This window comes from Uloborus diversus, unplaced genomic scaffold, assembly GCF_026930045.1.
Source record: "Uloborus diversus isolate 005 unplaced genomic scaffold, Udiv.v.3.1 scaffold_18, whole genome shotgun sequence".
NCBI lineage: Eukaryota > Metazoa > Arthropoda > Arachnida > Araneae > Uloboridae > Uloborus > Uloborus diversus.
The window spans coordinates 348,779-367,752 of record NW_026558329.1 but is presented as its reverse complement, the minus strand read 5'-3'; the positions used below and the strand labels follow the sequence as shown (position 1 = coordinate 367,752).

Genomic DNA, 18,974 nt, shown 5'->3' with positions numbered 1-18,974 from the left:
TTCTTCAAATTTTCAATCATGATTTTGATTTTTGCGATTAAAATTTAAAATAGAATAATATATTATACCCTCTGATACCGCAATTATCAAATATTTAGGGGTCCCTTCGTTAAAAGTGCATTGCTGATGAAACTAAATACATGTTTAATATTTTTAAGTGCTCTATCGATGTGCAAATTTTATTCAAATGGGCGAGTAACACTTGGGTAGGGTTACTTGTTAGCAGTGTTGCCAGATGGTCAAATCCAGATTTCCCCAATTCCCTACCAATTTTTCCCCAAAAAGCGATGTTTTCTATCCAAATTCCCCAAATTCAAAAATTATTTTTCCACTAATATTTTCATAAAATGAGTCGACTTCCTCTGATATTTTTGTCTCTTGAAAAAAATGTTTTCCCCCAAATAACCAAATTTTCTTATAAAATTCCCCAACTTTTTTTTTCTTCCCATTTTCGTTTTTTTTTTTTTTTTTTTTTTTTTTTTGTCTTTCTTATCTTTTATCTTTTTTTTTTTTAATTTTTACTAATAATAAAGCTGAAAGTCTCTCTGTCCGAATCTCTCTCTGTCAGGATCTCTGTGACGCGCATAGCACCTAGACCGTTCGACCGATTTTCATGAAATTTGGCAAAGAATTTGTTTGTAGCATGGAGGTGTGCACCTTTAAGCGATTTTTCGAAAATTCGATTTTGCTCTTTTTCTATTCCAATTTTAAGAACATTTTCCCGAGCAAAATTATCATAAGATGGACGACTAAATTACCAAGTTATCATAATGCGGAACCGTGACGTGGGCAAACCAATTGGCGAGAAATTCATCATGCATTATTTGTAAATATAGAGGGGAATCAAAATACCTTTTTAATTTTCTACTATGGGCAAAGCCGTTCGGGTGCCACTAGTCATAAATACAAGTGCCTGACCGAGAGATAAGAAATAACCAAATATTTTTTTTTCTACTTGCATTTACTTACTCTGCTTCTGTATGTACATTTAAACTATGATTTTCGTATATATTTATCTAAGAACATTCTTCATCACACTTATTTTTTCCTGTTTCAAGTATCTAGTTACTCACGCAGAACTATTAATGCGAATTCCGTACATAAAATTCCACATTATGCGAAATGCGAATTCTATAAAGTTGAGCAAAGCTAAACCAACGCTATTTGATACAAGCAGTGTAACTACTAGATATCAAGACGCGAATTTATAAACGAAAAAAAAAATTTTTCCCCAGGTTTTCCCCAAAGAATTCCCCTCAAAACCCATTTCCCCAAAATTTCCCCAAAATGGGGAAATTTCCCCCAATCTGGCAACACTGCTTGTTAGTCAGGTGTGCCCACCTGGAGGGGGGGGGGGCATGGCGCAGAAAGGGCAATTGAAATTTTTAGGGGGTGTTTCTGTGTTGAAGGGTATTTTTCCTTTTTGGGGGGGCTCTTGCTTGGGGGGGAGTCTTTGCGATATTTAGAGTTCTTGCTCTTGGAGGGGCACCCCCATGTGTTAGTCTTAATAAATTATCTAAAGTAAGAAAAGTGTCTACCATTTGGTCTTCATTTGATTGTTATTATCAGGGATCGTACGCTCCTTCAAAACTCCTCCAATTCTCCTGCATTCAGGAAATTTTTTTGGAGGGCCCTTCAAACTCCTTCATTTTGCTTTTAACTCCTTCAAAACTCCTTCTTTTTTAGTTCAAGACTACATCATCTTCCTCTATGACAGTAACTTAAAATACTTCAATCGACAACTTAACATCATCACATGGCAAAGGTATATGGACGATTTCGATGTAGTAACTGCGTATATTGTTTTCAAAAGATGTGATTTACAAATTGATCATTGAAGTCTTAAAAGTTGAAGGTGAGAATATTATTAGATGACTAAGACATTTCATAAGTGTAGTAAAACATGCTTATATGGCGCTTGGCTATTTTTTCAAGTTTTATGATTATTGCTTTTCCTTCCCAAACTCTCCGCAGCAAAAGTCAGCTTGTCTAATTATTAGATAAATATTTAAAAATGAATAGGTAGATGTACTATATTAAGTGATTGTGCTAAAAAAACAATTGTTTAGTATAAATCAGTTATTGTACAAAGGGTCATTCACAAGTGATGTCATGCCTTGAGGGGGAGATGGGCTCATGAAATTGTGACAAGAGGAAGAGAGAAGGTGACAAAAAGTGAAATCACACAGTTATTATAATAATACTAGCTGCGTGCCCGGCGTTGCACGGGCTACGTAAAAGACGAAAGAGATGTCCAATTGATGTTTTTGCATTACTCTGACATCAGTTTCTAAAGCGCTAAGGAGCAAATAAATACGCGTAATGCAAGGTTTGCAAAACACCAGTAGAGCATATTTTTGGCAAAAATCTCTTTAAAGTTAATCATAGTTATCGATAATGCAAGTTATGCGTATTTTTAATTAGCACAAAAGATAAAAATACATGCATTATCAAATATAATCTGTGCTCACTTTAAACTGAATTAAATCTGATAGACTATATCTGACACATACTTCTTGGTTGCTTACGTGAAAATAAAGCACCAAGACTTAATAAATACCAATTAGCATTAATTTAATACCAAGTTATCAGATTCGAATTAAGCTTTAGTTAAAATCCTTAAAAACAATATTTTTGTTCAACTCTGTTTCACTTAAAGAAATTCAAACAATCTTAATTTAACATGTTTTTTTAACGATACAAACTGTATTTCAAAAATAGAAACAGGAAGGAAAAAGAGAGTTATTACAATTCGAAAACTCACCCATGTGACGGGAAAAAGTCCAACAAAATAAACATAATTAGTCGCACATCCTAAATGTACCAAAATATGAGATCGGTGAATAATAAACTTACACTACAATCAATAAACATAGCTAAAGAAGCAACTTTCATATGCTGAAAAGAGTTAAGAACGTTGAATGTAAAAAATTAAAAAAAAAGACAGACGATAAAATAAAGGCTATGTCAGAGTAGGGCAACCAATTTTAAACTAATTTAAAATGAAATTCTAGATGGAAACGTTGTTTTAAGATTTGGACAGCAGCCAAAAAATCTCTTTTAAAACAATTATTAGAATTTTACTTGCTCGCGCATATGCAAAATGGTAACAGGAAAGAAATAAAAATTCCTTAATAACGTTATGTTAATCAACGTTTTAATTAATATCTCTGCTATTTAAAGTCGCACAATTACGAGATTGGTCCTATTGTTTTCTTTGGAAAATTTCGAATTGATCGGTATCTCGTTTGACTCCCGATCCGCAATGGTTCTAGAGAAGATAGATCTTCAGACAGACAGACGCGAACAGATTTTAATATTATAGTGGATGACATATGATAAGAGGAGTAATAAGGTGAAATGTGACATTTAGTGACAAAAAAGAGGGGGGTCAAACATGTTGAGAAAAAAGTGCGACATTATTAAAGGATATAGCCAATTAGTACTCCTTCAAAATCTCATTTTACTCCTTCAAAACTCCTCCAAAACTCCTTCATTTTATTTCTGAAATTAAGTACGAACCCTGTATTATGTAACTTCAGGACTTTTAATGTTCAGAACTCGGTGTGTCTGTTTCCACAGGCGGCCATCTTCCGGAGATTCCCGGATTCCCGACCGAAAGCGTTCCTGTGCGGAGGATCCCTCATCAACACTAGGTTCATCCTGACAGCTGCGCACTGTTTCGTCAACAACTACGTCATCCTGTAAGTAACAGATCGGCTATTACGCTCAGAATAGAGCCACAGAGTTATCGACAATACTGAATGATCAATATTACTTCGAATCGACATTATGAAATGTCGATTAGAAGTAATATTGATTGAATTATGAAATTAATGTAAAGATATTTAGTTCATAACCTTTATTAACTACGTTATTATAAAATACTAAATAACTACCTCTTATAAATTAATTTTATTGTTTAATTTTTGCAAATAATTCATTTTTTATCATCATTTTTGAATACAATGTATTGGTTTTAGTATTAGTCAATTCATTAGAATTATCAATTAATGTCGTTACTTCATCATTATGAGTTCCATTTATTAATTGCTTTCATCAACACATTTATAAACATTAATGACTGCATTAATGATTAATCATTAGCACTTTTTTTTCTTTGAATCATTATTCGACGCTATCCTGTAAGTAACAGATCGCCCATGGCGCTAAAAATAGAATCACAGTGTTATCGACATCTGGGTACCCACCAGTAAGCTGCACTGACCGTTGGGTCAGCTCAGGTGACCGCTGGATACCCACCAGTAAGCTGCACTGACCGTTGGGTCCATGGCCGGATTTAAGGGAGGACAGGTGGGTCTACTGCCCCGGAGCCTCCACAACAAACGGGCCCCCGCAGTAAAATTTTTACAAAATATCCTAACTTTCATGAGTCGAAAATATTGGATATATACATATATATCAAAATATTCGGATATATATCAAAGTATCGGATATTTTCGAAAAAGTGATGATCATTTCGAACCCTGATTAGGGGCCTCCACTCCTTCGTTGCCCCGGGGCCTCCACACTTCCAAATCCGGCCCTGGTTGAGTCAGCTCACGTGACTGGCCAGTAAGCTCAACTGACCGCTGGGTACCCACCAGTAAGCTGTACTGACCGTTGGGTCAGCTCACGTGACCGACCAGTAAGCTCAACTGACCGCTGGGTACCCACCAGTAAGCTGTACTGAACGTTGGGTCAGCTCACGTGACCGACCAATGAGCTCAACTCACATTTGGGTACCCACCAATAAGCTGTACTGAACGTGGGGTCAGCTCAAATAACCGGCCAGTAAGCTCAAGTGACGGCTGGGTACCCACCAGTAAGCTGTACTAACCATTGGGTCTGCTCACGTGACCGACCAGTAAGCTCAACTCACATTTGGGTACCCACCAGTAAGCTGCACTGACCGTTGGGTCAGCTCACGTGACCGACCAGTAAGCTCAACTCACATTTGGGTACCCACCAGTAAGCTGTACTGACCGATGGATCAGCTCACGTGACTCGTCAATAAGCTCAACTTACCGCTGGGTGCCCACCAGTAAGCTGTACTGTCCGTTGGGTCAGCTCACGTGACCGACCAATAAGCTCAACTGACCGCTGGGTACCACCAGTAAGCTGTACTGACCATTGGGTCAGCTCACGTGACCGGCCAGTAAGCTCAACTCACTAGACCCCACTACGAGTCTACGTACTAAATTTCAACTTTCTAGGACATACCTTTTTTGAGTTATGCGAGATACATACACACAAACGCACATACATACGTACATACGGACGTCACGAGAGAACTCGTTGTAATTAAATTTGAGGTCGTCAAAATGGATATTTCGGGCGTCTATACGTTCTTAGGTACGTGTGGTCGGGTCAAAAAAAAAAAAAAAAACTCAACATTCATTCGGGGGTGAGAAAAATGGAAATTAAGTCCGATTTTTGTGTGAAATTTTTTTCGCGAATACAATACTTCCTTTTTTGTAAAAGGAAGTAAACATTTTTTAAAAAAATCAGCATCAGGGACGCCGTTCCCTAACCCCCCCCCCCCCCCACACACACACACTTCTTTTGACCCGCCAATTTTCTCGTGCACCAACTGCATGTGATTGGGCATAAGATTCTCAGAGAGCTACTTATCTTACCTTCTTAAAATTTACACTTTTGATTGGACGGCATTCATTCATTCATTTCTTAAGATAAAAAGAAGAAAAATCAAACGTGATGTAGAAATTTAAAGGACGACAGATCATTGCGGCAGTTTCGAATCCTTGCCCGAATCAGAAAAATCGGTCGGCATTTCTTGAATTCGTACAGCCAACTTGTAAAGGGCCCCGCCAGATTTCTTCAATCGGGCCCCGTATGTGCTAAAGCTGGATGGACCGCAATCACGTGACCACAAGAAGCTACCGATAGAACGTGCTGCGAATAAATGGTTTGATGGATGGGTCTGCAGCGTGGTGCGGAATTGATAATTGAGCTGGAATTGAGCAATGCAGGAGAAAAGGAAATAAGATGGAGATTTAATCATTCTTCGCGTTTAATTTGGTAGATGTTTGCAGTTTCAAGTTCGTCGGATTTTTTTTTTTTTTTTATTTACTGCGAAAGAACTGGAAGTACGAGAAATGAACGGTCGTTTGCAAGTAGTGCTGAGCATAATCGAGAACGTTTGATAGTCAAGATCTCGAGAATCAAGAATTCTCATAATCGAGTGATTAACAATCGAGATCTTTCGAAACCGAGGACTCGGGCGATTGATAATCGAAATGTTTTGAAATCGAGAACTCGAGCGATTGCAATTGAGATCGAGTGATTGCAATCGATATCTCGAGCGATTGGCTTCTCGATAATTTTGAATCGAGATCTCGGGATGTGGTAATCGAGAACTTGAAATGTGATAATCGAGAACTCGACATGTGATAATCGAGAACTCGACATGTGATAATCGAGAACAACAGATGTGGTAATCGAGAACTAGAGACATCGAGAACTCGAGATACGATAATCGAGATCTCGGGAATCGAGTACTTTTCATAATCGAGTGATTAACAGTCGAGATCTTTCGAAACCGAGAACTCGAGCGATTGATAATCGAAATGTTTTGAAGTCGAGAACTTGAGCGATTTCATTCGAGATCGAGTGATTGCAATCGATAACTCGAGCGATTGACTTCTCGACAATTTTGAGTCGAGATCTCGGGATGTAGTAATCGAGAACTCGAGACGTGATAATCGAGAACTCGACACGTGACAATCGAGAACTCGAGACGTGATAATCGAGAACTCGAAACACGATAATCGATAACTCGGGTTGTGATCATTGAGAACTCGTGATAATCGAGTTCTCGAATGATCTTGAATAATCGAGTGATTCGATTACGAGAACTCAATTAGGCCTGTCCCTATTTGCAAGTATGTGAAATGGGAAGAATATATTTCACTGCTTTTTGATTTAAATTTTTTTTCAACTGCAAGTGGGGCTGTTTTTTCTATTTCTACGTCATTTTTTTTAACCCTTGAAGACAGAGGCGGCGAATGAGACTGAAAAGTGGGGAGGGGGGGGGGGGGCAAAAAAAAAGGATTTTTAGTGGCAGCATAAAAATGAAAAAAAAACGGGGGGGGGGGGGGGTAACTGATGTAAATCTAACAGCTTAACTCACGTTTTTCTTTGAATTATGTACATAATAACTGTCCCGAAAGAAACTCGTAGACATGAATTAGGTTTACATTATTACCCCGAAGGTGTCACTAACACTTTGGTAATCATTTCATTAAGCTTGTATAAGTGAAACAATTGATTTACTAATAACTAAACAGTGAGTACATAAACTAAAAATGACTGCCAGTGCTAATTAATGTTTTGTAAACAGATATACAAAGTAAAATTAAGTTATGATCTGAAAGTTCTAACACTTCTCCTTTTTTTATAATTTCTAATTTTGGTTCCTAAATTGGAAAATAAAAATAAATTTCCCATAAAAAGTGAAGGAGCAGTTCCCCTCCTCCCCCCCCCCTAAATCGCCACTACTGCTTGTACAACACATTTATGCAGTTTCAATTCTACTGGATTTAAAATGTTTGGAAGGGGAAATTCGCAATATAACCGAATGGTAAAATACGAGAGTATTATGGTGAAGGCAGAGTCATTCCAATTAATTTTCTCTCCTCTCGCAAAAGATACAGTTGATTCTCATTTATCCGGTACTAGTTAATCCGAATCTCCAGATAAATTGGATCAACTATGTAGAATTTTAAAAATAACATTACTTTCGCATGCGGTTTATTCCTATTACCTTTGATCTCATGAAGTTCAGAAAAAATTAAGTGAAAGGAAACATTTTATATGGATCGACGCATGTTCAAGGCCCGACTAACTAAAAGTTAGGCCCAAGGCCCACATTGCTTTGGAGTCCCCTCCCCCCCCCTCTATTCTATCACTTGTAAGTCAACGTAAAATAATGTTTAACATTTATTTAAAAGAGGAATTTTCATTATTTTCACAAAAATACATGATTTTTTAATGCTATGCATAAGTTTTTAAAAATTCGAGGCTCCTTAGGAAGATAGGGCCCTAGGCCCAGACCTAGTTGGCCTGTTCGGTAATCAGGCCCTGCGCATGTTGTGACTTTGCAAAAACAAAATATTCACGATGGATTAAGTACCTCGACATAGTTAGTTGAATGATAAATTAATTAATTTCGAAGTCTAAACAGTGAGATGGCATGACTCAGAAGATAAGAGAATTATTATTATCAGAATAAAATATTAAAAACTCTTAAAAAATTACAGCTACATTAAGTGAGGAAGTCCAAATAGCAGTTTATATTAGTAGTAAAAGTAACAACAGAAATATTGCTGCAAAAAAAAAAAATTAATTTGAATTCTGACATTTTGAATTTAAATTATGTATTTCGCAATCACGAGTTGCGACATGGCCCTTATTGTTTCCAGAAACGGCTCCTGTCCCCTCAGGCTTGCCCCTCCTCCTGAGGGGTTACGTGTGTATAGTTGTGTGTGTGCGTAGGTGCGCGTGTATGCATGTGTAGGCTTGTGTGTGTGCGTAGACATGTGTGTATGCACGTAGGCGTGTGTGTATATGTGAGTGTGTATGTGTGTGTACAGGACATGGACATTTCCGACCAGGAAAAAAAAGATTCCGATGCGCCTGCAGAGGCCCCTGGTCCAAGCTGAAAAAGGCGATTTGGTTAAAACGTAAAAACCAAACATTCGTAAAATATAATAAGGACTGGAAAATGACTGTTTTCGGTGAGAACTATCCATAATTTCAAATTAACAGGAACGTAACCATACGTACACGAAACATTCGCTTTTTATTTTGATCAAGGTCTGATAAAAGCTCTTGAGTCATTCTAACGCCACACGCTTTGAAACAGAAGACAGTACACGAAGCTTTTAAAGATGAAATGATTTGAAAAAACTTAAAACAATTTTAAATGTCTTGTAAGCAAGTTCATGTTGTTTTGTTACAAATCATGGTTTTTGCCTACCGACTATAGTTAATACATTTTTTTGCATTTTGATTTCGCTAAATTTTTTTTTGTTGATGTTACCTACCAAAATAAAATATTATGAACTACTCTTACTATTTTCCTGGAAATAATAATTTTAGAACCTTTGTTAGCGTAATTTTTTGTCACATTAAAAAAAATTAAAAACATTTTTACTTTTAAAGTAATTTTGAACAATGAAAGTTAGTTTAAAGTATTCCAATTAGCTAAAAAATGAATGCATAGGGCAAGAAATAACAAAAAAAAAAAAAAAAACAGTTTTCGTTACTACCCTCTATAAGTTGACCACCTAAGTACTGCACCGCAAGTGGTCAACTTACACAGGTTTCACTGTATGTACTCCTTCAAATCCTCATTTTACTCCTTCAAAACTCCTCCAAAACTCCTTCATTAAATTTCTGAAGTTGAGTACGAACCCTGTTAAAACATCTCTCTTAATTTCTGAAATTGAGTACGAACCCTGTTAAAACATCTCTCTTAATTTCTGAAATTGAGTACGAACCCTGTTAAAACATCTCTCTTAATTTCTGAAATTGAGTACGAACCCTGTTAAAACATCTCTCTTAATTTCTGAAATTGAGTACGAACCCTGGTTAAACATCTCTCTTAATTTCTGAAATTGAGTACGATCCCTGTTAAAACATCTCTCTTAATTTCTGAAACTGAGTACGATCCCTGTTAAAACATCTCTCTTAATTTCTGAAACTGAGTACGATCCCTGTTAAAACATCTCTCTTAATTTCTGAAATTGAGTACGAACCCTGTTAAAACATCTCTCTTAATTTCTGAAATTGAGTACGAACCCTGTTAAAACATCTCTCTCTCTCTCTTCCACCACAGGCCGGCCTCAGCATTCGTGGTGCGCCTGGGCTCGAACTCCCTGAGCAGTGGCGAGGAGTACACGGTGGCGAAGCTCGTCCTGCACCACAACCACTCGGGCTCCGACTACTTCAACGACATCGCCCTCATCCGGCTGGCGGGCGAAGCCTTCGTCACGGACAAGATCGCCCCCATCTGCCTGCCCACCCACCAGATGGCGCTCATGGACATGGTCGGACTGACGGCCACGGTGGCCGGTTGGGGCGACGTGGAGTACCGTAAGTTTTCTACTCAATGATTTTTACTTCCTTTTACAAAAAGGAAGTAAAAATTTTCTGTGACGCGCATAGCGCCTAGACCGTTCGGCCGATTTTTATGAAATTTGGCACTAAGTTAGTTTATAGCATGGGGGTGTGCTACTCGTAGCGATTTTTTTCGAAAATTCGATTTTGTTCTTTTTCTATTTCAATTTTAAGAACATTTTCCGGAACAAAATTATCATAAGATGGACGAGTAAATTACGAAATTATCATGACGTGGAATGGGAGAGCGAATGAACGTAGCCAATTGGCGAGAAATTCGTCATCCTTTTTTTTTTTGTAAATATACAGGCGAACCGAATGACCTTTTGATTTTCAACTACGGGCAAAGCCGTGCGGGCACCACTAGTATGATAATATACATGCAATTTCTCAAAATTTGGTACTCATATTGTAATACTTCGAAGCAATTTAAAAATTATTTTTACTTCCTTTTACAAAAAAGGAAGTATTGTATTCGCGAAAAAAATTTCACTCAAAAATCGACCTTCATTTCCATTTTTCTCACCCCCGAATGAATGTTGAGTTTTTTTTTTCGACCCGACCACACGTGGATATATGACTAGGAACGTGCAGACACCCGAAATATCCATTTTGACGATCCCCGAGTTAATTACAACGAATATTCTCGTGACGTCCGTATGTACGCATGTATGTGCGTATGTGTGTATGTATCTCGCATAACTCAAAAACAGTTTTTTTTATCTTTTCGCCCCGACCACACGTACATATGTACCTAAGATCGTATAGATGCCCGAAATATCCATTTTGACGTTTCCCGAGTTAATTACAACGCGTTTTATCGTGACGTCTGCATGTTCGTATATGTGTGTCGTATAACTCAAGAACGGTATGTCCTAGAAAGTTGAAATTTGGTACGTAGACTCCTAGTGGGGTCTAGTTGTGCGCCTTCCCTTTTGGTTGCATTCGGATGTTAATAAAGGGGTCTTTTGCCCCTTTTTGGGGGAAATCATTGTTAATTTCGATGTAAACTCAAGTTGTGTTATAATTTGTCGGTCACTTGGCGATATATCGCCAGTCTTTTGGTCGTCAAGTTTTTCGCCAACTTTTCGACAAATTTGGCGATTTTTTTTTTAAAAATTTGGTTTTAATTTGTCCATTGTTGGTGATATTTAGAGAGTAAACAATTGAACCACATTAAAATTGCCAATAATGGGGAAATGACATTGAATTGGAGTAACAGGAAGTCATGTGATGCACAAATCAGCTCGTTAATCAGTAAAATACACACACAGATACTAGGTGCATGTGGCGCCTCACATACTACTGTCACATGACAGCTTTAATGCATGACGTCATCAAGGTCAGTGACGTTAAATCTAGTCACCTACGCCTCACATACTAAAGATGTCATTGCTGTCACGTGGTGTTGTCATCCACCAAACGGCCAATCAGAAGGGACTATTCAGCGAACATAGATACCTACACATATAGATACGCTCTGATTTCAACAGTAGTTTTGACCTTCGGCGCATCTAGCCTCTTGCGGTGCCAAACCACGCAGTCGACATAACTGCTTACAGCCAACGGACTTGTTAAACAATTAAAAATCTGTCGCCAAGTCGACGTCATTTTGGTGACTTGCTTTTTGTGCCGAATTTGGCGAGAAATCGACAAATGTCGCCCTATTTGACGACGTTTCGAACTTCATCACACAGCATTACTCACTGTAAAAAAAATCCGTAAAATTTACGGAAAAAAATGTCAGCCAGGACGCCAGTTTTCTTCCGTTTATTTTACAGAAATCTTCCGTATTTTTATTATTTTATTCAAGCTGATTTATTATTTTATGAAGATTAAAAAATGAAACTATACTTTCGTAAATACATTTCAATATTTACTATACTACTACGAAATACATGTATTCAAAGGTAAATTTCCGAATATGCCTCTGTAAAGATGACAAAAAAACATAATAATAAAATATTGATTAGGATGCAATGAAATGGAAGTTGAAAACGATTTAAGACTTACTCGCTTTAAATAAATATAAGATCAAAAACTCGAGCACGAGAACCAAAATCCAAACACGCGGGCGAAATTTCGAAGATTCGAAGAAAAACAAAGTATAACCGTTTACAGATTCAAAAAAACAGAGAAATCCTGTATTTTATTACGAACAGTTTTTTTCTGTAAAAAATACGGATAACTTCTTCAAAATTTACAGTTTTTTTTTTACAGTGGCTGTCACGTGACCATCACCAAGGGCGTCTTGTGATGAAATTATCCACCCAACAATCAGTCATAAGCGACCTTCAGGAGGACGAACATAAAGTCGAATTTTAATAATTCATTAATAGAATCTTTATCTTTACTAATAATAGAGCTGAAAGTCTCTCTGTCTGTCAGGATGTCTGTGACGCGCATAGCGCCTAGACCGTTCGACCGATTTTCATGAAATTTGGCACAAAGTTAGTTTGTGGCACGGGGGTGTGCACCTCGAAGTGATTTTTCGAAAATTCGATGTGGTTCTTTTTCTATTCCAATTTTAAGAACAAAGTTATCATGGGATGGACGAGTAAATGAAGAAATTATCATAACGTGGAACCGTAACATGGGCACAAGCCAATTGGCGAGAAAATTCACCATACATTATTTGTAAATGTACAGGCGAACCACAAGACCTTTTAATCTTCTATTACGGGCAAAGCCGTGCGGGTACCACTAGTATACACATATATCGTCACTGCAGGATATAATAGGATAACTAACAATTATTTCTGAGATTAGATGTCTTACTCTTGCCCTGAGGCGATCATATATATATATATATATATATATATATATATATATATATATATATATATTCATGAATAAACAATCTAAATAAAATTGAAGATGCAAAACACAAGAACATAAAAATGATAAAAGGGACCGACACTTTCTCAAAGGGAGGATCGGTCCCTAAGTTCACAAGGCCCTTTCTGTTTAGCAAGAGGGAAAGTCCCAATAACTTCCTCGCCTCCCCGAGAGCCTTAGAGGAAAATTGAACAAGAAAATTTTTTGCGCTGGCATTACAGTACACTTTAGTTTTTATTCTTCCATTTTTTTCAATGTCTTTGAATTTATATGTAAAATATGTATCTCATGTTGTATATGTATAGAAACCTGCAAATCAATATATTATGCCAACTTCTCCAGCTCTTTGATAACGTAGCAGTTACTGCCCATTCTATAGTTCATATTACTCAACTTCTCATATTTACATAGTTTTTCAATTTACATTGTTATTATTCTTTTGCGTTCTTGTTGTTTTTGTTTAGTGCACTTGCCATTATGCTACCTATGAGTGAGACTTTAAATAATATGAATATATATATATATATATATATATACTAGGTTTTTGGAGTGACTTTGTCACCTCCAGTCGCCTACAGTACCTTACATAGTGATGACGCCTTAGCTTTATGAAGTATTACCGAGAAAATGAAAAAATATCACCATTCACCAAGTTGGCGCCTTTTTGACCCTCATAGGACGTGATTGGACATCAAGGCACCGTGGCACCTAAGAGTCAATTGGAAGTGACCATCAGCTAGACATACATACATAAATAGATACGGTCGGGTTTTAATAGAGTAAAAACATAGACTATAATATTGTTACGGATCCGGTGCGACTTCCACTTTCTTGAAATGAAGACACAGTTCTTGAGAACACACAGGAGATTTATTTACACTATGTACAGGAGAGATCCTTAACAACTGCTTAATTAATCATCAGCAATTAAGCAAATATCAATCAGCACCGTAAACTCAACGGTTACACACGTGCTGCAACGATTCACCAGCAAAAACTAACTCGAGACTGACTTTTTATCATGCGGGACGCTATTTATAGACATCGAAAGAGAACTCTCAAATATTCCACAAGATTCCGAAAAATCGTAGACCGTTATTTTATTTCTTTCATTCACAAATTTTGTCATTCAGAAATGAGTCGACCGTATACTTCAGCCGAATGTACGGGGGCCGTATATTCATGACAAGAAACTATTTACAGGTTACGTTGCTACAATAATTTTAGATGAAAGATAATTTAAGGTAAGATAAAAAGATAAGATAAGATAAAATTTATTAACAAACAAAATACACATACATAACAATAAGCAAAATTAAAAAAGTAAAGTTAAAAAACTTACAAATTGTAAAACATAAATTACAAACGTCATAACAAAACATTAAGAAAATCTTCACTATAGTTGAACATGAGTTAGTAGTAAATTCAAAAATAAAGAGCGCCAAAGGCACTGTCCGCAGTGTTTTTTTTAATTGGTTTAGTATGGAGTACAAACACAAATATGTATTAACAGTAATATTTACAAATTAATTTTACACAAGTAGTAAAAATTTTACACAGAACAATTATTGGACTGTTTGACTCCAGAAAAAAAAACAGACAATAACTCGCATTGAAACATTCAATAGTATAAAAAATAAATTAGTTAATAAACAGTTGATAAACGCCAAATATAATTAGTTAATAAACGCCATATTTAGCTACCTTACGACAAGTTAAACATAAAAATAATTACTATTTACAGAAAATAATTACTATTATGATGAAATAATTACTATTAATGAAATAATTAATAATTATTTTAATGAAATAATTACTATTTCATTAAAAACACAAATTTATTTACACTATGTGCAGGAAAGATCGTCAACAACTGCTAAATGAATCATCAGCAATTAAGCAAATATCACACAACACCGTAAACTCAACGGTGACACACGTATTTACTCCCAAATACGAAAAACAACACAGCGAAATGCCTCGCAATAAACAGAGCTAATACACTCTCAGCACAAATTCTCAATCGAGACTGAACTCTTCATCATGCATAATGCTTTTTATAGACATCGAAAGAGAACTCTCAAATATTCCACAAGATTCCAAATGCTTCTCGAAAATAGTAGACCGTTATTTTATTTCTTCTTTTTATTCATTCACGAATCTTATCAATGAAAAATAGGGAGACCATATGCTTCAACCGAATGTATAGGGGCTGTATATTCATTACGGGAAACTATTTACAGGTTACGATACTACAATAATTACTATTTACAGAATTTGTAACAATATGATACACAGAATTTATTCCCCGATTACAAGGAATGGTGTTTTCTTCAGGGACGAGCGGTACCCGGGTGCTGCAGCACGTGACCATCCCCATCGTCTCCAACCAGGAGTGTTCCGCGGCCTACTCCAGGGTGAGGGGGGCCGCCTTCTTGGCCAGGGGCAGCGATCACGTGATGTGCGCAGGACTCAAGGAGGGAGGGAAGGACGCCTGCCTGGTGAGTTGCCGAAAAAAATAGTACATACAGTATACTCCCGGTTATCCGTGCTAATCACGGGTTGGCGTAGCACGGATAATCGAAAAACACGGATAATCTGAAAAATCATTTAAGGAATATGCAGGGTAACTATTTAAGGGGAAATCAGAAAAATTTAAATAATATATATATGTGCTCACACAAACCAGGAACTTTTCTTCGAAATGTATTGCTTGAAAAAAATCGGTGATACATTTTCGTTTTCTTTGTTTCTTTTAAATTGTTGCGTAGGTTTGTACTAATTTTTTTTTACTGCAAATATTTCTCCGTAATCGTAACTTCTTTCACTCGTGTAATCCAAATGAAATGTTCCAATAAATGTTCCACAGATTGTAGAGCAGTAGAATGTGAAATTGTATTTTCTTCATGTTCTTCATCTTCGTTTTCGGTATCATCACTTGAGTTTGATTCGGTAACAAGTTCAATGATATTTTCGTCAGTTAGACATTGAAATCCTGATTCACATTCGTCACTTTTAAACCACTGTTCGACATTTTCAGCGTCAACGGATTCGAAACCTTCGATGTCTTTGACTTCCTCAATGATGTTATCGATTACATCATCGAAGCTTTAGAAAACTGCGATTCCGAAATGATGCACGGATAATCCGCAAACCGATAATCCGCACACGGATAATCGGGAGTATACTGTACAACTCTGAACTATATTATACATGATTTGCCCGGAAAGGAGTGTGCGTGAGTCGTTTTGAGGACTTAATCCGGTCCTTCCGATCGGAATCCCTGGTAACGGATCGGAAAATTTTCCGTTCCGTTGAACAATCATTACAGGGTTGCCACGCCACAGGGAAACCTGAAGAAACAGGGAAAACACAGGGAATTAAAAAATCAACAAAAAAACAGGGAAAATCCAGGGAATTTCGAACATTTCCTCAAAAACCTGGAAAATACAGGGAATTTTTTTTCCTTCTTAAATTAAAGTTACAAAAATCAATTCTCAAATATATAAACTACCAAAAATTAAATTAATAGTAATAATTATAATGAGAATATTAATAAAGTTCAGAAATAAAGTAAAATAAAAAATGGTCATTTTGCTTGAAAATTTTTTTTTTAAAAGTAAATATTGAAATATTTATCATAAAAATAGAATCTTGAATTTCATGATAATTTAGAGTGTATGAGATGAGTCGTCAATAATCATTGTTCTGGGTCACTTATACACTTTTAGGTCCATGGCTAAGTTTTTTTTTTGAATAAAAAGTTGAATATATTCAGCCACCATGCTATTATTTCAGTTATTATGAATTCATATTTATTTTCCCTTATTTATTTAGAAATTTGTGTTTTGTTTTTTTACCCTGTGGTGAAACTATCAAGATGTTCTTTTCCAAATAATCAGTGCTTGCTCGTTCGTAATGTTTTATTTTCATACAGGGAAAACACAGGGAATTTTTTTCCAAAATTGAGTGGCAACCCTGCATTACCAAAAGTTCTCTTTATAGTGGGAAAGTTTTTACTGCGGATACGCGGAGTTGCATACAAAACATGTTAATAGTACATGAAATACACCGCCAGCTCAGTCATTTCCAGCTGAGGACTGCCATTTCGTGCTTATTAGCACTCATCAGCCCGGCATAGGAAAGTGACTGAGCTGGAGGTGGAAAACCTCTTAAGGAAGCCAAGAGTGCCAAACAAACTGGTAGCTAATATAGAATTAGCAGTCCAGACGAGTGACCGAAGCAATGGTTCGGTTCAACTCGAAGATTGAAGGCAAGGCATGGTATATTCAGTAAATTACCGCCTATTAGCCAGGGCTAAAGCAGAAATACGTGAAAAAACACCGCCAGCTCAGTCATTTCCAGCCGAGGACTGTAGTTTCGTGCTTATTAGCACTCATCAGCCCGGAATAGGAAGTAATTGAGCTGGAGGCGGAAAATCCCTTAAAGGAGTCAAGAGAGCTAAACAAACTGGTAGAGCTAATGTAGAATTAGCACACCAAACGAGTGACCGCAGCAATGGTGCGATTCAACTCAAAAGAGTTGAAGTTGTCTCAACTCAAGCAGTCTCAAAGAGGTTTTCCGCCTCCAGCTCGGTTACTTCCTATTCTGGGCTGATGAATAATAAAAAGCACGAAACTGCAGTCTTCGGATGGAATAACTGAGCTGGCGGCGTATTTTGTGTATCTGTATGTATCTGACGTTTGAAGCAATAAATCTCTTGTAATCGGCTCACGGACATTACCTTTCGGACGAACCATGCGATTAGTTTTCAAATGTATGTAACTTTCTTCTTTCCCAAAAGGGTGACTCCGGGGGCCCTCTGATGTTGCAAATCAACGAGGAGCAGTGGGTCGTCGTCGGCGTCGTCTCGCTGGGTTACAAGTGCGCGGAACCCGGGTACTACGGGGTCTACACCAGGGTCACGCACTACACCTCCTGGATCGACGGTCACCTGAGACAACGCCACTGACAGCGCCGCTCATTAGTGATTTTTGGAAATCCACGAATAACTTGCCGTAGACCTGTTACAACCTTGTATAAGCAAGTGACATCATAACTGTAAAGGTTTGTGCATGCTTATGAAAAGAATTGTGCATGCTTGTAAAAAGGTTCATGAATGCTTGTGAAAAGCTTCACGAATAACTTGCCGTAGACCTGTTACAACAATGGACAACCTTTTATAAGCAAGTAGCGGGATAACTGTAAAGGTTTGTGCATGCTTATGAAAAGAATTGTGCATACCTGTAAAACCTTTCATGAATGCTTGTGAAAAGCTTCATGAATGCGAAGAGGTTCGTAGAGGCTTGTGGAAATGTCCCCTCATGTTTGTGGAGTGGTTAGTTCATGTTTGTGTAAAGGTTCATTCAAGCTTGTGAAAAGGTTCATAAAAGCTTGTGAAAAGTTTGGCGCATGCTTGTAAAAAAGTTTATAAAATCTTGTAAAAAGGTTCGTGCATGGTTGTGTAAAGCTTCGTGAATAACTGTGAAAAGGTTTGTGAAAACGTGTGGAAATGTTTTCTCATGTTTGTGTAAAGGTTCGTGCATGTTTGTGTAAAGGCTCATTCAAGCTTGTGAAAAGGTTCATAAAAACTTGTGAAAAGTTTGGCGCATGTTTGTGAAAAGGTTCTTGCATGGTTATGTAAAGCTTTATAAATGATTGCGAAACGGTTTGTGAAGGCTTGTGGAAATGATTCTTTATGCTTATAAAATGGTTCGCGCATGTTTGTGAAAAGGTTCATAAAAGCCAGTTAAAAGCTTCATGCAGGCTTGTAAAAAGGTTTATAAAGGCTTGTAAAAAGGTTCTTGCATGCTTGGGAAAAAAAATTGTGCATGCTTTTAAAAAGGTTCATGAATGCTTATGTAAAGCTTCATGAATGATTGCGAAAAGGTTTGTAGAGGCTTATAGAAATGTTTCCTCCTGCTTGTGGAACGGTTCGTGCATGTTTGTATAAAGGATCATGTATGCTTGTGAAAAGGTTCATAAAAGCTAGT

The 18,974-nt window shown here is 37.1% G+C and overlaps 1 protein-coding gene across 1 annotated transcript in view; it reads left to right on the top strand.

Annotated features, from left to right (window-relative positions):
- LOC129233138 (serine proteinase stubble-like) overlaps positions 1 to 18,528 on the top strand; it is a 72,472-nt gene extending 53,944 nt beyond the window's left edge. Inside the window, exons 6-9 of the mRNA XM_054867201.1 lie at positions 3,583 to 3,704; positions 9,863 to 10,119; positions 15,319 to 15,482; positions 17,786 to 18,528. Coding sequence (XP_054723176.1) covers positions 3,583 to 3,704; positions 9,863 to 10,119; positions 15,319 to 15,482; positions 17,786 to 17,953 — 711 coding nt within the window. The 3' untranslated portion in view covers positions 17,954 to 18,528. The remainder of the gene's footprint in view (positions 1 to 3,582; positions 3,705 to 9,862; positions 10,120 to 15,318; positions 15,483 to 17,785) is intronic.
- Positions 18,529 to 18,974: the final 446 nt, after the last annotated feature.